At 49.0% G+C, this 24591-nt stretch overlaps 2 protein-coding genes across 5 annotated transcripts in view; one reads left to right on the forward strand and one right to left on the reverse strand.

Annotated features, from left to right (window-relative positions):
• LOC137755070 (large ribosomal subunit protein eL19) overlaps positions 1-24591 on the forward strand; it is a 406958-nt gene that overhangs the window by 294025 nt on the left and 88342 nt on the right. The gene's annotated exons all lie outside the window — the stretch shown is intronic.
• The window catches only part of PLXDC1 (plexin domain containing 1), a 61225-nt gene continuing 47844 nt past the window's right edge, over positions 11211-24591 (reverse strand). For 2 of the 3 annotated variants that reach the window (XM_068531029.1, XM_068531028.1), the window contains exons 10-14: positions 23810-23870; positions 22500-22635; positions 16239-16274; positions 13919-14079; positions 11211-12593 (exon numbers count right to left, since the gene is read on the reverse strand). In XM_068531029.1, the coding sequence (XP_068387130.1) occupies positions 12474-12593; positions 13919-14079; positions 16239-16274; positions 22500-22635; positions 23810-23870 (514 nt within the window). In that variant the 3' untranslated portion in view covers positions 11211-12473. The remainder of the gene's footprint in view (positions 12594-13918; positions 14080-16238; positions 16275-22499; positions 22636-23809; positions 23871-24591) is intronic. The other variant, XM_068531030.1, reaches the window with a different exon arrangement.

Here is a 24591-nt window from a genome sequence, read left to right on the forward strand (position 1 = left end):
ACCAGCTACATTTTAAGTGCTCAATAGTAGCATGTAGCTAGTGGCTACCAGACTGAATAGTGCAGCTCTAAATCGTCCATCTTAGTTCTCCTTTGAGCTACTGTAACTTTGGGAGTTTAGTCGGCTTACCAATTTAGGCCATAAATACGGATTAGATTGTATTGTTTTCTGTCTCGAAGGATCTTATCTTGTCTCACTGACTCTACCATGAGTACCATAAAGGCGACTATCTTCTATGTTCTGTTTTTTTTTTTTTTTGGCTGCAACACACAGCTTGTGGGATCTTAGCTCCCTGACTAGGTATTGAGCCCCAGCCCCTGGCAGTGAGAGCACTGAGTCCTAACAACTGGACCTCCAGGGAATTCCCTATATCCTGTATTTCTAAAGCTCCTGCTTTGCTGGGCCCAGGTTGGTGCCTAAAAAGTGCATTTTGATTGATGTCCTTGGGAATCCAGCAGTGAGTGAAGGTCACTGCCTTCCTTTCCACTTTCTGGCTGAAATGCCTATGAGATGCTTAGTCCTGCTTGGACTACAAAAGATGCTCCCTAAACTTTAGCTGTCACTGGTATATTATTAGTGGTGGGTGGAGTTGAAGTTCTGATGTGATCTCTTGGTCAGAGGCAGTGGGGCCTGGGAGAATCATTCAGTGCTCTGAGCTTCAGTTTCCTTTACCCTTAGTATGAGATGTAGGTTTCCATCCTGTTAATCTCAAAGGAGAACTAGTATGCTCAGATGAGATACCATATTGAGAAAGTGTTTTGAAAACTAAGAAGATCTATCAATATAAAGTATGGTTATTCTAGTACTGAACTCGGCATCTTGTTTGGCATTGGGCTGGGGGGAGGAATAGCATCAGGAGGTCCCGACGCCCCCGTGGCATAAGACTTGAACAGGTGAAAGTGTTCTGAAAGCTGTAAAGCCCTAAAGGAGTGATCCTTTCATTACGAGCGACAGTGGAGGCGGGAGAGGGAGCCCCTTGTATGTCAAACTGGTGAGGAGCTTTGTTTTATTAGAGCATAGGGAAATACAAGTGCTGTGAGAGCTGTACTCATTTAGGTTCTTGTAATTGCTGGTTGTCAAATCTACAGCCTGAAAAGAAGGAACTCATGGAACTAACAGAAATCACTGTGGTGGATATATTTTCAACCATCACCTCCAAGTAGAAGAACTAGGAGAAAACTTATAGAAGGCCCATGGGAGCTTTTCTGCTTCTCTGAGCTCTGAGAAGCAGAATGACTCCCTCAAGGGACTTTTCAGTAAATCTTCATAAACACAGAAAAGGGGATATTCCTTTGTAGCCCTTTGGTACTTGATGCTGACCCGCCCGGGGCCATGAACCCTTCCATGCCTCCCACTCTGCTAGGGGATTTCCACTGCAGAAAGCGATTTTCCCCAGAAATTGAAAATCTGGATTAGGAAGACCTGGGCAGGAAGGAGTTTGTTCCAGAAACGTCTCTGACACTTTGCTCTGCATTTCTTCATTTTGTGTCCTTTCTTTATGCAGCAGGCTGCCTATGAGTCATATATTTGGGTGCTGAGGACTGAGAGTTAATTTGTGCCTTTTTCCCCCAAATAACCAGAAACTGGCAGACCCAGCCCTGGGGCCTGTGTGAGTGGGAAATGCTTCCGTGTCCGGTGACTCGTTGTCCTGCTTCTGGGGTTGCTGGGGACTTAACAGTCTCCCCTCGTGAAGGAGAGGAAGCAAGCAAGAGGAGAAATGAGAAATTTGGGTTTTCTGGTTGTTTCGTGGGCCTAGAGATTAAAGGCTCCCTCTTCAGCCAGGCATGGGGATTCATCCCGCCCTTCCTCAAGCCTGTTAGCCCATCCGCACGCACAAGCCTGCAGGAGAGCCACATCTGGGCTTGTCTTGGCCTCGTGTGACAAGGCTTTGAAATAATGTGAAAGGCTTTTCATCTTTTTCCTTTCCATCAAAATATCCCTGAGAGGGATTTCTCAGGTGAGGAAAAGAAGAGTTTCCAGATAAGAGCCATGCATCTTGTTCTACATGTATCTTTTCTACAAATATGCAAAGTACCTGTTAGTACTCATTGTAGGTGCTCTATTAATCTGTTTTTAAAAAGGAATTGCAACAATTAATCTAATTTACGTTTAAAAGGAAATAGAAAAATTAAAAAAAAAAAAGGAAATGGAAAAGTCAGCCCAGTGCCTCATCTAGTCTACTTAAAAAGTCAGCCTTGAGTACTGAGACCTTCCTTCAGAATTAATCGCTGAGGGAAGTTTCCAGGGTTTGATTTCTGCAATATCCCTTTCTCATATTTCTTTTTTTCCCTTAAAGGACATAAAAATGAGCTCGTGTTTTGAAGATAGTTATAGAAAGCTAAGAATGCAATGCAATCCTTATCAAACTACCAACGGCATTTTTCACAGAACTAGAACAAAAAATTTCACAATTTGTATGGAAACACAAAAGACCCCCAATAGCCAAAGCAATCTTGAGAAAGAAAAATGCAGCTGGAGGAATCAGGCTCCCTGACTTCAGACTATACTACAATGCTACAGTAATCAAGACAGTATGGTACTGGCACAAAAACAGAAATATAGCTCAATGGAACAGGATAGAAAGCCCAGAGATAAACCCACGCACATATGGTCACCTTATCTTTGATAAAGGAGGCAAGAATATACAATGGAGAAAAGACAGCCTCTTCAATAAGTGGTGCTGGGAAAACTGGACAGCTACATGTAAAAGAATGAAATTAGAACACTTCATAAAACCACACACAAAAATAAACTCAAAATGGATTAAAGACCTAAGTGTAAGGCAAGACACTATAAAACTCTTAGAGGAAAACATAGGCAGAACACTTTATGACATAAATCACAGCAAGATCCTTTTTGACCCACCTCCTAGAGAAATGGAAACAAAAACAAAAATAAACAAATAGGACCTAATGAAACTTAAAAGCTTTTGCACAGCAAAGGAAACCATAAACAAGACGAAAAGGCAGCCTTCAGAATGGGAGAAAATATTTGCAAACGAAGCAACTGACAAAGGATTAATCTCCAAAATATACAAGCAGCTCATGCAGCTCAATATCAAAAAAACAAACAACCCAATCCAAAAATGGGCGGAAGACCTAAATAGACATTTCTCCAAAGAAGATATACAGATTGCCAACAAACACATGAAAGGATGCTCAACATCACTAATTATTAGAGAAATGCAAGTCAAAACCACAATGAGGTATCACCTCACACTGGTCAGAATGTCCATCATCAAAAAATCTACAAAAAATAATTGCTGGAGAGGGTGTGGAGAAAAGGGAACCCTCTTGCACTGTTGGTGGGAATGTAAATTGATACAGGCACTGTGGAGAACAGTATGGAGGTTCCTTAAGAAACTAAAAATAGAACTACCATATGACCCAGCAGTGCCACTCCTGGGCATATATCCTGAGAAAACCATAATTCAAAAAGCAACATATACCACAATGTTCATAGCAGCACTATTTACAATAGCCAGGATATGGAAGCAACCTAAGTGTCCATCGACAGATGAATGGATAAAGAAGATGTGGCACATATATACAATGGAATATTACTCAGCCATAAAAAGAAACGAAATTGAGTTATTTGTAGTGAGGTGGATGGACCTAGAGTCTGTCAAACAGAGTGAAGTAAGTCAGAAAGAGAAAAACAAATACCATATGCTAACACATATATATGGAATCTTAAAAAAAAAATGGTCCTGATGAACCTAGGGGCAGGACAGGAATAAAGACGCAGATGTAGAGAATGGACTTGAGGAGTCGGGGAAGGGGAAGGGTAAGCTGGAACGAAGTGAGAGAGTAGCACTGACATATATACACTGCCAAGTGTAAAATAGCTAGTGGGAAGCAGCTGCATAGCACAGGGAGATCAGCTCAGTGCTTTGTGACCACCTAGAGGGGTGGGATAGGGAGGGTGGGAGGGAGACGCAAGAGGGAGGGGATATGGGGATACAGGTATACGTATAGCTGATTCACTTTGTTATACAACAGAAACTAACAACACATTGTAAAGCAATTTTACTCCAATAAAGATGTTAAAAAAAAAAAAAAGAAAGAAAAAGAAAGCTAAGAATGAAGAGTTTCAGTGCCTTTCTGTTTCCTTCAGAGTACCGAGAACCACCCCGTAGCAGGGATGTCTGTCGGTGTCTGTCCCCATCCCGGGGAAAGTGGCAGGCATTCTGAGAGGGATGCTCTCTGAGCAGGTCACTCAGCAGAGTGGCTCCTTCTGGTAGATGTGATGCTCAAACGTAAAGACAGCAGGAAGCACCAGAAAAGCCATTCACTGCCCTGGATAATAGGTGGCGTTGCATTCAGTAACTAACAAGTAAAAAAGAAGCCAAGACTTCTGGAGCACTTAGTGCTATGCTTGGCTAAACACTGGAGTATTTAATCCTCATGAAGCTTGAGGAGGCAGGTGCTATTCCTTTCATCACTTCCATTTAACTGAAGTGGAAAGTACATAGGGACACTGAGTAATTTTGTAAGGTCACAGAGGTGGTATGTGGTATCACTAGGATTCAATTCAGGCCTGGTGGCATCAGAGCCCATGCACTTACCCACCACACATGCTGGAGAACCAGCAGGGGCGGCCCTCTCACTTCCTGTGTGGTCTTGGGCGTGGTTCTTGGCTTTCCTGGGGCTTCAGTTTTCCATCTGTAAAACTAAGGGATTGGGGGACTGGACAAGAGACCGATTCTTTTTTTTAAAATTAATTAATTAATTAATTTATTTTGGCTGTGCCGGGTCTTAGTTGCGGCACGCTGGATCTTCATTGCGGCATGCGGGATCTTTGTTTTTTCAGTTGTGACATGCGGGCTTCTTAGTCGCAGCATGTGGACTCTTAGTTGCAGCATGCGTGCGGGATCTAGTTTCCCGACCAGGGATCAAACTCGGACCCTCTGCATCGGGAGCGCGGAGTCTTACCCACTGACCACCAGGGAAGTCCCAAGAGAGCCATTCTCATAAACTGGGCTCTTACAGATGAGAAAACATCCGGTAAGAGTCTCTAAGATGTGTGGCCCAAAGGATGGGAGGAGCACCCCCAAGAAGGTTCATTCCTACAGGGCTAAAGCCTAGTGAACTGGAGGTCACCCCATCTGTGGGGCCTCAGAGGTTTAAAACTTCCGCTTGAAACTAGGTCAGTGGTGCCTCTTCCCACCCAATTTCACTTCCTGGCTGGGAAGTGAGTCTTCCATGGAGGACAGGGTCCATAGTGCCTTTGACAGAAGACGGGTCAAGGTGTTGAGGGTAGGAGAGTGGGCACGCTTTGGCCTCAGGAACCAAAGCTGAGGGCCAAAGTCCATCTGACTTCTAGTTACCTTTGCCGAGTTCTAGTTACCTTGCCTGAGTGACCTTGCTGGTGACCTTGAGCAGATTCCCCCTCGCTCTGAGCCTCGGTGGCCTCCTCTGTAAAGTAGAGATAACAGTAGCATCTGCCCCATAGGTGATAATACAAATAACTCTCATAAAACAGTGCCTGGAACACAGTCAGCGCTTAGCAAATGTGAGCTGCCATCCCCCCCATCATCATCATGTCAGAGGACAAAAATAAGTAGATCAGGGCCTTTGTAAGTAAGCATTGCTAATGCCCAGAGTTGTGAGCACAGAGGCCTTGGGGGAGAAGGGTCCTGTATGGTCGGGCCACTTAAGATGGCTGTTCTCTTGCTCTCTGTACATCCCCAGCCTGACCAGTGCCTATGCTTCGCCTATTATCTTACACGCATGACTGACCTTCCTAGGTCCTTGGCCCAGGCCCCAGCTAGTGATTTTTCTAGTCAAAGGGGTAGTGAGGGGCGTGCCCTTCTACTGGTTTCCCTGGTGACTAATGAGCCCACCTGATGTCAATTTCCCTGTAACTGGCAATCTCCCCTTCCCCCTGGGAGCAAACACTGCCACCATGGCCTGCCCGTCGTCTGCCGCACATGGTGGGGTGTCGCTCCAGGACTCTGCTTCAGACGTGTAAGCTCCCCCATCCATTAAACTATTGATATCTCTGTTGCTGACTCTGGGCTCTTTCTTTGGTCTTGAATCTGGGCAAGCACAGGCCTTGTAGGCCTGTGGGGTGCAACCCAACAAAACCCAAGGAACAGAGAGGGGTGTCTGCAGCTCTGGCCACTGGAGACTGTGGGCCCTGGAGCAGGCTGCCCTTTTGACCTTGAGGGGGGCTCTTGGAATTACTTACTGTTCCTTGGGAGAGGGGAGTAAAGGCAAAACGATCACCATTAGGCACTGGACCCACTGCGTCCAAGTTTGTTGAGAGCAGCAAAACTGTGTATTCAAAACGGGGTCTAGGGGGCTTCCCTGGTGGCACAGTGGTTGGGAATCCGCCTGCCAATGCAGGGGACACGGGTTCGAGCCCTGGTCCGGGAGGATCCCACATGCCGCGGAGCAACAAAGCCCATGAGCCACAACTACTGAGCCTGCGCGTCTGGAGCCTGTGCTCCGCGACAATGAGAGGCCCGCGCACCGCGATGAAGAGTGGCCCCCGCTCTCCGCAACTGGAGAAAGCCCTCGCACAGAAACGAAGACCCAACACAGCCAAAAATAAATAAATTAATTAAAAAAAAAAAACGGGGTCTAAACTGAGGGGAGTGTAAGGCGGATCAGTGGAGGAGAGATGGGATCTGTTATTTTTTGAGGCTTTTCAGACTTTCTCAGCTAGACACAATGCGACATACATTTTGGCTACTCCATCTGATCCCCTGGTGGTGACAGTCAGTTCCTGAATAGAAAAATTTGAAGAGGAAACACTGAAGCTGGAAGGGAAGGTTCTCACCCAAGCCTGGGAGTGTATGATGAGATTTTATTGGCTTATATTTAGATGTTTCTTTTTTCATGCTTTTAGCTTTGTGGAAAACTGTGGGTATGATTTAGCTATCTCTAGGGACCAAATGTAAAAATGTTTTATGAACATCAGAAAAATCGTCCCCCGAAAAATTTCTCTTTGGTGTTAGCAGTTCAAGTAAGGATTCTCCCTCCCCTCCCCATCTCCCTTCTCTCCAGCCCCACGGGAAAAATGAAGTAATCAACTGTCGTCCATTCAAGAAAATAAGCTCTGAGGCGTGCCTTGGTGTTCTGTAAAGCCTTACGGAGAGTGTTTCCAAATTTTCACGTCGGAGGGTCACTGGAGTGGGGGATCCGGGTGAGAAGGAAGCAGTAAAAATGAGGATATTTTTAAGCTCTTGGGCTGTGTAAATAAATAGATGATAAGCTCACAGTTTCAGGACCCAAAAGTACGTACTGTGCCGCATGGCACGCAGGATCTTAGTTCCCCAACCAGGGATCGAACCTGTGTCCACTGCTTTGGAAGCGCCAAGTCTTAACCACTTGGCCGCCAAGAAGGTCCCTAGAGTATGTATCTGACGTCGTTGTTCTACATCTTCTTGAGACTCTCTACTGGCCTGGAAGGGCTCTGTTTAATCTACAATCAGCTTCCCTGTTACACTGTGGCCACGTGGTTCTGGCATCACCCCGCGGTACCCGGGGAACAACCCCGGATGGGAATCCAAAGTCCTGGGTTTGGGGACTGTCTCAGCTACTCACTAGCTGTGTGACCTTGGGCAAGTCACTTAATGATGCCTGGCACACAGTAGGTGCTTAATGAGTATTGATCAAATGAATAAATAAACAAGTAAACCACCTGTCTGAGCCTCAGTTTCCTCATCTGAGAAATGGGGGAATAATGCCCCCCCCCCCCGACAGGCTGTGATCATGTCAGTAAAATTGTTTCCTAGAAATGCTTCTCAAACGTTCATGCATTTCACCTCAGTCACCTGGGGAGCTGCTCAAATGCAGATTCTGACTCAGTAGGTCTGGGGTGGGTGGGCCTGAGTTCTGCATTTCCAGCTGACCCCCAGGGGATGCCTGTGTGGACCACACTTTGAATAGGTAAGTCCAAGACTCTGATGCTCTACAAGTACTAGAGCTTGTTAACATCTCTTCAGCCAATGGGGTCGGGATAGACTCCAAGGATAAACTAACCAATTGTCCCAGTGGGCTCTCGACTGGGGGGTTTCCTGGGACACAGTGCTCTCAGTGTTAGAGCCAGGGAAGTCCCGGGCAAACAAAGTTGGTCACTTCACCAAGATAATGGAAGCAAAAGGGATGCTTCCATCTGAGCTGCTTGTGAACCGGAAAAAAACAAAACAAAACAGAAACAGATGAGCGTATTTGCTAAGGAGAGGAAAACATCCCCTCCTTAGATCAATTAGTCCTTCCACACTCTGATTTCGCAGAGGCCCAGAGAAGTTGGGTGACTTGGCTGACAACACACAACTCCTCAGGGGCAGGGCTGGGGCTGCAGCTCCGCCTCCTGACGCCCTGCGGAGCAGCTGGGGGGCTTTCTCACCAATCCACATGGCCTTCTCCAACACATTCCTCTTTATTTGGCAAACACAGCATGTTTATTTATAAATTGGCTTTTTTGGAGCCTGAAATTTGGCATAGCTGATTTTGGCTATAAGAAGTTCAAATTTTTCCTCTTTTTGTTTTGGTTTGCTTAACCATGTTTTGTGAGCAAAACATGCAAAGTAATAAAAACGACGAGGCTACTAAAGTGGTTCAAATGCAAAGCCTCCAGAAATGTGGCAGTGTCAACTTAGCACATTTATTCTGTATCTCTAGATAGCAGATTAGAAACCCATGAGGTTTACTTCCGGGGACTTACAAACCACGAATAAATAGCTGGAGTCTCTTTCCAGGCTGTTTCTCTTGAGGTGGGACAGGAGTTTGGGAAGAGTACCCCTGGTGGGCAGATTGCTGGAGGCTGTTCCTCTGCTCCTTAGCTCAGGTTCTTAGAGAAGCTGGCAGTCATCAGGACTAAAGTCTGTGCAAGGATTTGCAGAATGTCACTCAAAATCCTTTGCATTTAATTTTGCACACGGCAGAAGTCGTAAATGAACGTTGCCTTCTATTAACACTGAAATCCGTGCAAGGAATTTTCACGCTCAGTATGTGAACACATTGCATTTAGAACAGCTAGTGTGCCCTCAGATCCCAGATCCTTCGAATTGTGCTGTAAGTTCAGGTGGCTTTTCTTTGGGGGTGGGGTAGGGTGGAGATGGTGAGAGAGAGAGGCTGATTTTATTTGTGACTCCACCTGGCGTAGGGAGTCTGGGTGTGGCCCCTGATCAGTGTTTCATGCAAATCTCTTATCTGTTCCTGTACCCAGAGAAGAGAGTCTTAGCTCTGCCCACAACGAAATAAGTGATCAGCTCTGGTGGTGAACACTCTTCTTTTCACACAGTGTAGTTGGCTGGCAGCTTTTGCCACTGTCTTAATATAACACAACAAGCTACAGGCTGAGCACAGCTACAAGCCTCATCCAATGTTTTTAGCAATAATCTATCTATCTATCTATAAATATAGATAGATACCTAAATATATACATACAAGAATACACGACACAGGCAAGCCCTGGCAAAACACACAGATTTTAAAGATTGTTTCCATAGGCCCATCGAGAACCTCTAACAGTGACAAAAGGACATTTTCAACCTCAGGCTCCAGGCTGAGACCTGAAGACCTGAAGAGGCAGTTTCCAGAGTCAGGGGCCAGCTGGGGTGAGTGGGTGCTGATACCCGATTATGGCGGAAGGGAGATGGCCAGTTAGTCAAGCTTGAAAACCCCATCTGCTCTTCCTGGGGCACTTCTGGGTACTGGGGTTGGTGACTGGGCTTATATGCACTCATGTTCTAGAATCAGAAACCCCAGGGACCTGACTGGACAAATCCACAAATCTAGGGGCAGCTGATTAAAGGGAAACTAAGCTGTGCTCACAGCCTGATCCAGGGGTCTCCTCTCACACTTGGCCTCTGCATTCTTCGTCTTCTTCTCATTTTCTTGTTGGCTCTCTTAAGAGTTCTGGTGTAAAACAGAGCCTCCCTGAGAGCTTCTGATTTCTGGGTACAACACAGACAGCTGTTTCAAGGGGTTGAAGCTTCCTGTCACAGTGACGAGCTTTCATGGACCCATCCACCTCCTCCAGTGGGATCACTGTGAGGATGCCCAAAGGCACCAGGTAGGGAAGGAAGGACCTGCTGACCACCTGCTCTCCTTGGTAATTGTATCTGCCTGTGGGGTGGAGGGGACCGGAAGTTTGCAAGCTCTCTGCGGTTGATTGTGCACGGCACAGCACAGAAGTACCACTTTGCTGGTTGACCATGAAACCCCTGTCTCCTTCTGGTCACTCACCGTGCAGGTGAGTCACTCTCTATAGTTACCCAAAGAACCCGCTCTAAACCTTGGAGTAAAACTCCTGGGTCTAAGAGATGCTTGATCTTGTGAGAGATCCTAAGGATATCTGGGAACCAGGGTTAACTCTGCGAGTTGCTGGCTGTTTCTTGGGAGCACTTCGTTTTGGCTTGAGGGACTCTTAACGTCCAGGGACCTCTCTGAGGGACACATCTTTAGTTCTTTTTTGCTGTTAACAAACCAGGCTACCTGCTGCCAAACTGCTCCACTGCCTCACCACTGTCATCCCAGGCGCCAGCTAGGCTTGCTCTGACTGGCCCGAGCTAGCTCATGCTTTCTCTCTCTACCTGCAGTGTTACCGGCAGAGACCTCAGGACATCACCGCCCGTTTCTTCACTCTTGTGTGCTTCCCCTCCAGGAGTCAGAACAATCGGAAGAGCTCCCATTGGGAAGAAGTGTGCTGGAGTTTGGGAGTGGGATCCATGGTGCTGTGCACTGCATTTGGCCACAATGGGGACTGCCCCACTGGCCATTTTAGACACACAGAGGTCATAGATGCTCTGCTGGTCAGGCAAGGGCAAAAATCACCCTCCTGCCAGCCAGCAGTGCTGGGAGCCCAGAGTATTTCAGTGCCTGGCTGTAATTTTCCCATTAAGAGAGTTCTGTTTCAGACCTTTCTGTCCTTCAGAAGCTTGAAAAGAACCCTATTCTCTTTGCTGCATTATCTTTTTACTTCCTCAAATTCTGATACGATTTCTCAAAACCATAGCTATTCCTTGCCTGGTTTATGAAGAATACATATAGATAGCCGAGGTCCAGCATGTTTCCCACTTTGATTGTTACCATCCTCACCAAGGATAAACCATGAAACATCTGGAAAACCTTCAGCCCAGTGTTTGGATGTGTCTGGTTATTTGCAGACTCCCTACCCCCACCTCAGGAGGCCTTGTGTTTAAACTAACTTCTTTCTTCGGCAGCATCCCGGTGACATGCATAAAAGGATGTGACTAAGTGGAGACTGTGATTTAATATTTATTTGCTGATGATGTTTTTCACTTTGAATGAGGGTGAACTATAGGTTTTCACTTGAAACGCTCTTCAGAAGCAACCCCAACTCATCCCTGGGACAGAACTCCCTTAAAACCAGGTTAAGTTCAGAAGCCTAAACTCTCTGCCCCAAGAACTTCCGGCAGAGCTGGGGAGATGCAAGCAACTTTCCAGGTCAAGGTCTTACGCATAAAGTCCCTCTCTCCCACACCAGCTTCCTCTATCCCAATCCTTCTGGAGGCTTTGCTTTTCAACAGAATCCAACCGAAGTTCCCTGCTGGGTATGTTTCAAGAAGCCCTCTCTCCACCTTGTTTCTCTTTAATGGCTATAAAATTCCAGCTCAGAGGAGGAAGAATATTAATCAGGCAGGCCCTGCCTTTGGAGGTACTTACTGGCACTGACAGCAGACCAGGCCAGTGAATACAGTGGACACCAAACGTGCCATTGGAATGAAGAGCCCGCAGGGTAGACGTGGCCATGCACAGCACAGCTCGCCAGGCCCAGGCTGGGCCGCAGTTGGATAAAGCCCGCAACACGGGCAACACACATGTTTGTTGCAGAAGTACTGGTTCTCAGCAGAAAGGTCAAGCTTGGGTAGTGAAGCCTAAAAATACAATCTTCCCACAAGTTCTTTCTTCTCTCATTTGGCTTTCTTCTGATGCCAGCATGCCAGTCAGTGGCTTGCCAAAAGGGCTGGGAGCAGCCAAAGCTGTGTTTTAACAGATGGACAGAACTCCTTCTTCAGACTTCCAGAGCACAGAAGCTGGGGCAAAATATGCTGAATCCATAGCCTTGAGGACCAGCTCTTGAGTCTATGGACCCTGGAATACAGCAGCCCCAATCTAGAGCTGGGTTCTCTTGTGTCATATGCAGGGGCGCTAGGTGACCGGAGCAGGGCATCTGGCCGTCTCCAGGTGGGAGGGGACCTCTGAGGCAGCTACAGAGTAGACCATTGAGAGACTCAGAAGGGGAGACCCCTGGCGTCAAAACAGGATGAAATTAGGTTATTGCTCCTTAAAAATTCAACGTGGTTGCTTCTCTGCCTCCTGCTTCAATATTTGGGATGTGATGGCCAAACTATAGCTCTGGCACCACAGACCATGGGCTCATCTTCCCAGCAAGGGTGTGTTCAGAGGAGGCCAAGGAAAGTCACTTCTCTGCTTTGCTTTGACTCATGTTTTCCGAGGTCCCCGGGTCTTCCTTCCAAGGGAGACCTGGCGCTCTCAGCACTGCTCGGCCTCCACGAAGCCCTCCTTCTCGTGGCCTGAGGGCTCAACTTCTGTGTAGGTGGAGTGGTTGAGGTGGTTGCGGAACTTCATGGCCGGCCAGTGGCGAGGTCTCCGCTGCGGGGACACAGACGCGGAGTCAGCGGGTGCAATCCCACCCCCCCGGGACCCTCCCCACCCTCTCCCCCTCCCCCCGGCGGACGGCTCTGAGCACTTTCCAAAGGTGTTGGGGGAGGGTGAAGTTTAGGGCCCTCTCCCCCAGAAGGCTCCCGGCTGTGATCCTTCGCCCCCTGGGAAACCTGCTGGGAGCCCCAGGAGTTGGGAAGGAGGAGGTCATTTTATTCCTCGCCGCGTGGACTGCAGGACGCAAGGTGAAAAGCTCAGCAGCACACTGAGTAGAGTCCTGAGACTGTGGAAAGTGAGGGAGCGGGTAAGGGATGGAACGATCTGGGAGGCTCTGGAAACGCTAAGATAACCCTCCAGACAGTACAGGTCCTGCATCAGAGCTGGGGAGCTGAAGAAAATGCAGATTCCCAGGCCTGCATCCGACCTCTGGTCAGCAACCCTGTGGCTGGGGATCTGCAGGTTCCCCGGGTGAAACAAGGGTGGCCTTAGCCTCAGTAGGTCTTAATCTTAACCTAAGAATAACTGGTTAGAATTCATAAGAAACAGGGGGCATCTAAACAGAGAGGAGGGAACGACCCAGGCCTCTGGGTGATGAGGTCGGGGGCTTGTGACCCATGTGGAGGATTGCAGTCCCAGAGGCCCCATCACTGTAGGATTCAGAGAGCTGGTCAGATGCCGAGAGTGGGGGTCTGGGGCAGAGGCTGCTGAGCTCTGTGGCCCAGAGTGAAGGGGCCCAGGCCTTACTTCCCATGCTGCACCTCAGGCTGGCTCTTCTGAATCCTGAGATGTTCCAAACTGCAGCATCCTCAACAAAAGCTCCCAGACAGAGCAACTCTTATGATTACTATGGCCTGTCAAATCTAATCGAAAATCCCACACAGCAGGCCAAGAGGCAGAGACCTCAGTTCCATTATGGCTTTGAATAAGCACCAGGCCTGGAATTTGGGTGTGAGAGACCATAAATCATTAGGGATGGTTGCACAACACTCAAGGGGCATGTGAGGCATTTTTGGCCTCTTTCTTTCCTCTGGGGACTGTTCCGATTTCACAAATGGGAGCGCAAAAACAGAGGCTGTTCAACAGGACAAGAGGGCCGGAGGAGTCCTGAGGGGTCAAGCCCTGGGGGGTTAGGGACTCAGAGGATGCCCGCCAGTGCAACATGTGCCTGGATGGAGTGGATGAAGTCCCTCAGGTGGAAACAGGAGGCTGGCATGTGGCGGGTGAGGGATGAGATGGGGAGAGGCAGGTACTGAAAGGCTGGGGAAACAACTGATGCAGATGCAGACGCCAGAGAGGCGGCCCAATCCTGCACTGACCTCGATGAAGAAGAGCGCAGCGTTGGAGGTGGGGTGGCCATTGATATAGATCCCGGCCAGGATGATGGCCGCCAAGAGGAGGATGGCCAGCACGATGCCCACGATGGTGCCCAGGTGCAAGGGGGGGCCCTTTGTCTTGGGGGACAGGTTGTTCTGAAGGCCTGTGGAGAGACCATTAGGTCAGGGGAGCAAGGAAGGTGGGGTCATGGGGTCCTGGGTTCTGACAAAGTCTCAGAGATGAAAGCCGACTGAACCTTCAGGTCTACTTATCAAATACATGAAAAGGTGGAGTCGGTGGAACGATTATGAGTATGACATTAACTTTGTTCTTAGCACGGTTCAGGTGGTTTTCCAAAATCACTTAAAAGTTGCCCAAATGTCTACTAAGGATCATAAAAGTTCTCTCCAGTACCCATCCCATATAAGTTCTTTTAAGGAATTCACAAAGGGCATGTGATGGTTAAGAGCTGGGATCTGGAGTCTGGCTGCCTGGATTCAAATCCAGGCTCTGCTACTTATGAGCTGTGTGACCTTGGGCAAATTATTTAACTTCTCTGTGTCTCGGTTATCATTTCTGTAGCACAAGGATAATAATGTTAAGTACCTGGTAGGGTTATTGAGAGGGTGAAAATGAGATAATTCATGTCAACTGCTGAGGATCACGGCTGGTATCTTGGACAACTTTACTAAGTGTTAGCTATTATGATAGCAAAATGACCACATTTTTATCTGTCACTGCCCACTACCAGATTGTGACCTCCTGTAGGGCAAGGACGGTGTCTTATCCATCTCTGTGCTTTCAACTCTTAGAAAAAATGGCAGACCCATCAGAGGAACTCAATAAAAGAAACGAACTAGACACTCTGAGGGCTAATAAACCAGCAGACACTCTTTGAGAACATTCCAAGCATTTGAAATACATTCCCCAGGAGACGACTGGGTATTTTCCATAGACTATCGAGCTGGAAGCTCATCCAGTCCAACCCCTTTCTCGTACGGCTGAAGGAATGGAAACGCAGAGAGATGAAGTGATTTGTCCAAGGACACAGTTAGTGCCAGCCACCAAGAAACCTAGTTCCCTGATATTACCTGGGGTGGGCTTTTGCTCCTTCTCCCTACCCTAAAAGGATGTGGAGATCACGACATAGAGAAGACAGATGAGCATGTAAGCAACACAAATATTTAATCCATTTTACATCGCTGGTGGGTGGAATGGGAGTCAACAGGGGGTAGAGATTTTTAATAAGATGTTGTGTGCATCCAAAATCATTATGTTCCCTATCCCCTTTTCTCTGTCAGCAGAAAAAAACCCAGGAGAGAAACTATCCTGGGGCACTCCTGTGTGTGGTTCATGCCTCTATCTGCCAAGAGCTGGGGGAGCTGCGATGACACGCCCCAAGCTGGCCTCTCCTGAGCTGGCCATCAGACCTCTGCCTTCAGTGACCCTATGATCTGAGGGGCAGAGCTTGGGCTGATGAGCATATGGTGCAGAGTAAGGGGAACGTGGCCCAGGGCCCCCTGCTTCCCCCCAGCCCAACAGACACATGTGTACACTCACACCCACAGCCCACAGAGCAGCAATGGTTCCGTCTCCGGTGGGAGACCCCATCAAGATGTGCTGCGTTAATAGCCCCTCCTCTCCTGCTGAAGCCCAGGTAACAGTCTCCCAGCCCCTGGGGCTGGAAGGCTCTTCCATCTCCCCTTTGTGGTAGTTGCAGCAAGGGCTTGAGCTGGCTCTGGGCAAAGGGCAGGGGAGGTGGGGTCACCCCATCTCCCCGGAGAGGAGGTTATCCCCCAGGCAGTCCTGGGGAAAGGGGACCCCACCTTCTGGCCCCCTGTAAAAATTGTGGTGGGCAACGTTTATGTACTCTCTGCCAAGCCAGGTTGGAAATCAAATGCCACTTGAGTGAGAGAAGCTGCTCTCCACCCCTCATTGGCTGGGAGGCCCCTGGGGACAGAAGCCAGGGCCACAGGCCCACACAGCCATGCCTGCCCTAGCTTAGCCCTCACTTCCTCCCCTCACTCCTATCAGGGAAGCGGATACTCAAGGGCACAGGGGCCGGGAGAAGAACCACAGGAGGTTCCTGGCTGAGATGAGAAATGTCTAGATGTAGATTTGCTCCTTCAGTCTAGGGGGTCTGTTCCCAGAAGGCCCCTGCCTTCCCACCCAGCAGGAAGTCTGGGAAGCGCAGGCTGCTTTCGTTTCCCCCTCCCCCACTCAGAGTAAAAGCAAAGAGGCCAGGTGACGGCTGCACCCTCTTCCGGGGTGGGTTCAAGAGGCAGTGGTGTGATGAAGAGGGGCAGGCAGTTCTGTACTCACCCTCTCCTTCTGCATAGGGATTCAACTTGGTGTCATCTTCAAAGGGAAAGGAGAGAAGGCACAAGATTAGTGGAATCATGATGGCCTCTGTCACTAGGTCTGGATGAGACTTTAAGGAGATTCAAGTCCAACCCTTCATTTTGAAGGCTGGGAAACTGAAGCACAGAGAGGGGAGGTGACTTGCTCAAAGTCACACAGCAGTGTAAAGGTAGAAGGCCACAGACAAGCCAACTTTTCATAGTGTTCATTCATTCAACAAATATTTACTGAGTGTTCACTAGGAGTTGACTCCGACTGGGGGCCTCGCCCAGACAAAGGGAGTCAAGAAGGAGTGATGAGCTATGGGGCTGGGAGAAAAAGTCCCAGACAGAGGAGAGAGCGGGGGCAAAGGCTGGAGTCAGCAAAAACTTGGCCATTTGAGACAAAAAAAGCAGTTCAGTGCAGCTGGAGGGTAGGGAGGATGTGAATGAAGGGTGGTGAGAGTGAAGCGGGGGGTGGGGGGATCAGCTGTCTGGAAAGCCTAGTTGAGGGCCTAAGAGGCAGTCTCCTAAGGGGCAGCGGGAAGCTGAGGAAGGATTTGAGGAGAGGTGTGTGTGTCACAAGATCGAATCTGCTTGGAGACCTCCCAGGGTACAACACACTCCCTCTACACCTCAAGGAGTGTATCTTGCAGCCTCTTAAATAAGTTCCAATGGTTGACCCTTCCTGTGGTTCTTCCCCACAGATTCCTATGCGGAAAGGACAGCAAGAATTCCATGTCAGGAGAATGTTCTAGATCACTGGAGATTACTGCTTCAAGCATCAGAACGTTAAACCAGCAGAACCTTCCACAATGTAGGGCCTGCAACACGCACTTCATTCCTCCTTCCCCTCTAGCACCTCCACCATCCTCCTCATTTTAAAGGCTTTCACTGGCTCCCCTTTGTTCACAGATGTTCAAGGCCCTTCTCAGTGTGTCCCAATCTTCTTTCCTCCTGCCACTGGCCACAACTCAACAGCATGTCAGTGTCTGTGACAAGCTACCCAAGGCTCTCCAGACCTTGGAGTCCTCTCAGATCTCTGAGCTGCTGCATATACTGTTCCTCCTGCAGGGGATGCCCTTCCTCCCCTTCTCTTTCAAAAGTCCCACCCCTGAAATGCCCCCTGCAGGGCTGGGGCTAGGGTGATACATGTGACACAGGGTCTGATGCTGTCTTTTTAGAATTTTTTGAAAGTTGGTTTATTATGGAATTTTTGGCATTAATTTTGAGTTTTACAAATATTGCAAGAAAAGATTATTATCTTAATTATTGCTTTTTTTTTTTTTTTTGGTGCCTCCTTAAACTTGATACCTGCACTGAGTGCCTCAGTTGCCTCACCCTAGTCCTGGTCCAGGCCCGTCACTTCCCGGAGGACAGATGGGTGTGTCCTTCCCTGTGTCCCATTGCATTTGGTATCTGTTTCTGTGGCATCTTGGGTCCCATTGATTCCATAGACTGTGAGCCTCTCAATACCCAGCTATTTACACTCCCAGTGCCTGGACGTGGCATCCTGTTCTGCTATACATTTCCAATAAATCTTCAAACATCAAAAAATCACATTAGATAATGAAAGAATAAACCATAAGAAAATTTTTAAATGGTCCCTCATAGAGGAAAGAGGGAATAGGGCAGAGGGGAGAAAACTAGAAACTAATCTTCTTTGAATATAGCTACTTTTGTAGATTTGACTTTGGAACGATGTTATCATTTAACTGTTACATAATTTATAAAAAAGTTAAATTTAAAAAGCACCCCTCGGGACTTCCCTGGTGGCTCAGTGGTTAAGAATCCGCCTGCCAATTCAGGGGACATGGGTTCGAGCCCTGGTCTGGGAAGATCCCACATGCCATGGAGCAACTAACCCTGTGAGCCACAACTACTGAGCCTGCGCTCTAGAGCCCACGAGCCCACGTGCCACAGCTACTGAAGACGGCGCGCCTAGGGCCCATGCTCTGCAACAAGAGATGCCATCACAATGAGAAGCCCACGCACAGCAACGAACAGTAGCCCCTGCTCACTGCAACTAGACAAAGCCTGCACACAGCAGCGAAGACCCAACGCAGCCAAAAATAAAGAAACAAATTTTTAAATAATAATAATAATAAAATAAAATAATAAAAAGCACCCCTAAAAATTCAAAGTAAAACAAAACAAATAGAGAGTTGTAGGCATATAATAGAAAGATACGTTCTCTTCAGGAATTTCAGTACACAAGGTATTTATGTATGCCTCTGAGTCTATTTCGTTACTACAAGTTGAAATGAATTGGTTACTCAGCACTAACCAAAGTAACCCTAAACATCATTGGACAAATTAACTTGATTGGAATCAACTTGTTTTGAATCTAGACCATTGGAAATCCATCGTAGCCAGTCCACATCTACCCTTGGCAGACAAAAGGACACCTACAGCCAGTCCCTCCCACAAGGTGACTGAAGGTGACCACGCTGTGCCCGCAGCAGCTTTTCTCCCACTCACTGAGCGCTGGTTACCACCTGCCACCTTGTTGGGGGTCCACAGAAACTGATTCCCTCGTTAGTGGATTGTTGCCCAGGCCCATGAAAACTCACAGAGAGAAGAAATGTATGTGACGTCTAGTGAATGAGTGGTCATTTTCTGTAGTTAGTGGTCACTTCTGGCTGCTACTAACGTGTTCTGTTCAGCTGCTCATCAGATGAGCCCTTATGTTGCACACAGTTATTCCGGGTCAGCGCCTGTCTGTCCTTATAATAAAATGCATGGGCTTTGTGGCAGCTGCTTGCCACTCTGAGGTCATTCTGGTTCACTTAAGTGGGCAGCATTTAAGCAAGTGAACGACTCTTAAAATCCAGCCCCCATACCTCCTGCTCCCCTGGTCCTCTCCACTCCTCTGGCTGGCTGGTGTCAGAGGGCTCCACACACCCTCCAGCAGCTGCTCTCACTAACTTCTCTGCTCTCCACCTCTGCTCTGGCCAGGTGGGTTCCCCTGGCTGAAGTGCTGTATCCCCTTCATTCACAACATCTTCCTGGACCCTGAGATATACTCTGCCTCCAGTAAGTCCCCCTGTGTGGGCTATAATTGCACAGGCAGGGAGTGACCCAAACCTGTCCCTCCAGACACCTTGAGAGTTTGGGGTGGGAGGAAGTCTTTATCAATTTTTCTTTTCTTTCTTTCTTTTTTTTTTGGCTGCACCACATGGCTTGCAGGATCTTAGTTCCCTGATAGGGATCGAACCTGTGTCCCCTGCAGTGGAAGCGTGGAGTCCTAACCACTGGACCACCAGGGAAGTCCCCCCAGTTTTTTTCTTATAGAGGTAACCTAACAATCGCTACCACCCCCTCCAGGGCTGGAAGGACATGTGTTTTTCTTTTGGGGACTATTACACAGCAAACAGAAATGACACATTCCTGGGCTGATAGAAGACACACACACGATAAAACTGATAAGCAGAACACGCTGCCTCTATGTAGGGACAGATCATCAGGGCAATAACCCGGGAGAAATGGAGAATACTTCCAAGTCAGGATTTGAATCCAGCCCCCAGATGCCACGCACTGGGCTCTCCACGCCCACACAGCCATCCTTCTGGCCTCAGGCACTGTGCCTCATGCAGAGGTAAACCTCTGAGGGAAAGGCTGGGTTCTGACCTGGAGGACGGGGTGTGCAGCCCCCAGCCCAGCTCTGGGCTCAGACTGTGCCCTCAGTAGCACATAGGGTTAACTCAGGAGTGACTGGCCAGGGGTTCTTCGTTTTAAGTAGAGTTTCCTTTAACTGGAAGGTCACCCCTGGACTCAGTTATTAACTCCCTGAGGGCAAGATCTCCTCCTGCTCCTTTTTCATTTGATTTATTGAATCCCCCTCAGCACTAGCACAGTCTCTGCTCTCAATACCTGAGCTTTAACCAGTTCCTTGTTATTCCTGGGCAACTTCAGAGTGTTGGGACCCGTCTGAATCTGCCCACTTCTTCACCCTTCCCTATTTTTCCACCCATTGAATCCATGAAGACCCTTTTCTATTTTTTTTCAGCACTGAGAAAGGCAGTGGGGTCGAGGGGCAAGACTGCTGCTTTTGGAGCTAGATGAGACCTGACTCCACCTCTTCCTGGCTGTGTGACCTTGGGCAAGCCATCAACCTCTCTGAGCCATAGTGTCTCCTCTGTAAAATGGGGATCAAACAGCATCAACATACAGGATTGTTAGGAAGACTAAGTGAATATTAATGGGTACACAATGTTACCACCCTACATGGCACATGGTCAGTCCCCTTAAATATTTGCTCTTTCTATCAACTGTTCACTTCCCTCCAGCCAGATCCATGGGTTCCTGCTCTCCAGTCCTCTAGGCTGCATTTAAAAAGTCAGGGGGGCACCACAAAAAGAACATTCCACCACTGAGCAAACTACTTTGCTCCTTATGAGCCCATTTCCTTGTCTATAAAATGGGATTGTGGATGAATAATGTTTAAAAATATTAACTTTTTTCTCCTTTCCTGCTTTCCATTTGCCCCTTTCAAACAGGTAATCTCACTCAGGGGAAGTGGTAAGAGCCCATAAGACTTTCAGTCTTAGACTTAGGGCAAGGGGCTAAAACCTAGATGCCACGTATTGAAAAAGGATGAGGGAGGAATTTCTCAGAGATAGCCAAAGAATCCGAGGAGCCTGCACGGGGTTCCCCACAGGGTGGCTGGACCTCTAGCAGCTTCAATAAGACCTCAGGCCTGGGTGAAACGGAGCAGGACCCTACGGTCCTTGCCCCCCATGTCCTCAGCCTACCTTTTGTCTGTGGAAAAACTTTAGCCAAAGAGTAAGTTTAATCAGAGATGTGAGAAGATGCAGAAACAAGGGAAAATAGTCCAATAAGACTGAATAATAATAGTCTAGGCATTAAGCATAGTCAAGGACCTTTAGTTCCTCTTCAAGGGCTATAGATAATATTCTGAGCCATATCATTTGAGCTGTCTTATAGATACTGAAACCCCCATCAGGTGGAAGAAGTTAACTACATGATGACTAGACTGTAGCCATGACATAAGCTGCCACAATTCTGAGAACTGGCCTCAAAGAAATGGGAAGAAATGGACCGTGGAACTAAGGACTGTGTTAGATAGCTAGTCAGACGAGAGTGGGTCCCGCCCCATCCTGGATGGGGTCATCTTTCCCTCCCCACCTGGACACTGGTGACCAGAACATGCCCAGAGATCCTCCCTTTTTGTGGTTAAGGAACGTTAAGTTTCCAGCTTTATCAGGACCAAGCAAGATATTGAAAACCCAACAGGGTTTTCCAAACCACCAGCACCGGTTGGCGCAGGTGCACCCAGACCTAAGAGGTGACTCAGACTAACCTGGGGTTCATTATGCGCTATTTATAATAAATTAGCATTGTGGTTCCCCACCCCCACCCCCATTTCCGATTGGGTGCTTATGGGTAAGTGCCTGCATACAAGGAGAAAAGTTATATAACCTAAAGCTGTCAATCAACTTGTCAATCCAGTGATGCAGGACACAGGGAGGGACTTTCCACGATTTTGAAAAACCCAACCCTACCCTCACCGCGGGGCTGCTTCTGGTGCCTCGACAGCTCACTGTCCTCCCTTCTTGAGGGTGTACTTCTGCTTTGCTTAATAAAACTCCTGCTCCTTAAAACTACTCTATGTCTCTCAATTGAATTCTTTCCCTCGAGAGGACAAGAACCCAGGAGTCACCGTTCCACCGGTAACATGGGGATGGCAGAGAAGGCCCCAGGGACAACCAGGCCTGAAGAAGCAGAGACGGATCGGCAGCAACCCAAGATGGTCAGAGCTGCCCCACCCTACCCTCTGCCCACTGGATGGCACAGGACTGGGTAGCCAAGCCCCAGGACAGCAGGGGTGGAACTCCCCACCAGGCCAGCTCGGCGAGGGGTGGGAGCCAGAGGGGGAGTCAGAAAAATTAGGCAATCTTTCCCTGACGTCTGAGTGTGTGGACTGAGTTCATACCTGCTACAGGGCTGCTAAGACCGCACAGGTTCTCTAAGGATCGCTATTAAGATGAACCGAGATATTATATAAAATACCTGGCAGTGTGCTGGGACAGTAATCGTTCCCCTCGCCACAGTGAATTCCGTCCCACAGCCCTGATACGGGCGTGGAGTCTACTCGCTCTAAACCTGGCTTCTGCCACTCTTGGAGCCTCAGGTGTGAAAGGATGGAGCAACCCTATTCCCTGAGATAATCCCCATCAGGGGCAGTTGATGCTCCAGGGCGGTGGTTCCTCCCCACCCTTACCTTCCGTGGTGAGGCTGTCGACGAAGAGGGAAGAGGAGGTGGTGGTGAGGTCTCCGTCAAAGGGGCTGAAGGAGCTGTCGGGGGAGGACGAGAAGGAGTCCTCGTCCCGGAAGTCCTCACACGTCCTGCCCTCTGCCTGCAAGAGAGACCCGGTGCTGCCCTGGACAGAGGCCTTGCCGGCGGCCAAGCTGCACACAGGAGGATGGTGGGGCGCCTGCATCCCTCAGCGGCCAGAAGATTTAAGATTCCAGTGCGTGGCCCAAGCATGGTAATCGAACCAAAGCTGGGCTCTGAATACATTTAAGCTTTCCACTTTATCCTGAAAGCGTCTTATCTTACGGGGCAATTTATCTGTCAGCTGCTTCGAAGCCTTCCTGAAAGAAGGAGCTGAGATGCCACTCTTATATAAAGCGAATCTGTACGTTCACCAACAGCCAACGTCAGAAGTAGGCTTCTGGATGGACAAAGTTTTTTTAAGGCCAGAAACAGCTCACCCAGCCTTATTGATAAAACAGATGGTGGTGAGCACATAGCAGTAATTCTGGGGGTTCGCATTTAAATGCTGGGCCTGGCACCTTCACCATCTCACCAGCTGTGAGCTGCAGGCCAAATCACTAAACCTCTCTGAGCCTCAGTTTCCCGCTCCGGTCAGTGGGGGCACTGGCCTCCAGCTCCCGGGGACCGTGTTAGGATTAAATCAGAGCAAGTGCAGGGCAGCACGCGGTGAAGTGCTGGGCACATGCGCTGTGCTTGCACTGCAGTGGAGGGAGGAAGGGAGGGGGCAAGGATGCATGGATGAAAGGGTCTGTGTCAGTATAAGGTGTGAGAATTGGATGCTCCCCACCCAGAGTCAAAGTGTTGAGCATTCTGGAAAATTCCAGCAGTGAGAGGCAACCTGCATGGGATTCTAAATGGGAGGTGCCAGGAACAACCCTCCTCGTTCCCAGAACCACTGCCTTCCTCAAATGCCGGAGGGCTGGAGCCAGGTAGTCGCTTTTTGAACATCACCAGGTGCACAGCCTCCCGGAGGATTCCGCTGTGGCCAAGGCCACGCCCAACGTACCCTCTGTAAGGACCAAAAGAGCCCCTGGAGAGCTGCCACTCCAGGCCAAGTCACCAGAAGTGCTTGTCTCAGGGACCCATCGAGCCCTCAGAAACCTCCCATGTGGGTCTAATTGGCTCAGAGCAGACAGGGAGACAAGCCCCAGGTGGAGGGGAGAATTTCACCAAGAGCCAGAGATGCCTCGAGAAGAGCTACCCGAGCTAGTAGCCCTGCTCCTCCCCACACCTGGCTCACTTAAGCCTCTCACCTCCTGGGCACAGCCGTAGGACAGCCACTCCTGGCGGTAGCGGTCAAAGCCACTGGAGCATCTGCAGGGGGAACCAAAAGGCCAGAGGTGTGATGGGATTGACAGAGAAGCCCTCCCCTTCACCTCCCCCTATGCAGTAACAGCTCTCCGATGATAGCAAGGAGGGGGCGTACCTCCCCAAGACCACTGGGCAGGTGCCGTGGGAGCGAGAGTCAGACCCTCCTGTCCCCTCTACTCCTTTCCCCAAAAGGAGGGGAAGCTATTTGTGGCATCTTCTCCCTCCTCCTGACCAAGCTCCCCAGGACAAAGGCCACATCTGCCCAGATGTGGTGTGTGTAGGGAGCTGACAGATTGCATGACCTCTGATGACCTTTAAGGTCCTCCTGACTCTGGGCGGCCATGAAATTGCTGAGAATCCAGGGAATTCACACACATGTTCTCATCTGGGGAAAGTCTTACTCGTTCACCAAGCCCCCTTTCTTTGTGCAGGAGCCTAAACCTGTCAAGGAGGGGCGGGGCTGAGGGTGGACATCAGCCAATCTGGCCAACACCCCCTGTGTGATCACTGAAGGGCAGAAGTCAGGGTCCTGCCAGAGACTGGGAGAGATTAAACACTGGTTGACAAGGGTTTCCGGAGGACAATGAGAGCTCAGCTGGGCTGGAAGATGTCAAGTGCTTCCCTAGGGAAGGGGTGTGGTGCGAGGATGAACCAGAGAATGCTCTCCATGGCATCATGCTCAAAGTTCCGGTCTGCACTCTTTGGTGCCAGGAGAATCCACCAA

Source organism: Eschrichtius robustus, chromosome 20 (genome assembly GCF_028021215.1).
Source record: "Eschrichtius robustus isolate mEscRob2 chromosome 20, mEscRob2.pri, whole genome shotgun sequence".
Taxonomy (NCBI): Eukaryota; Metazoa; Chordata; class Mammalia; order Artiodactyla; family Eschrichtiidae; genus Eschrichtius; species Eschrichtius robustus.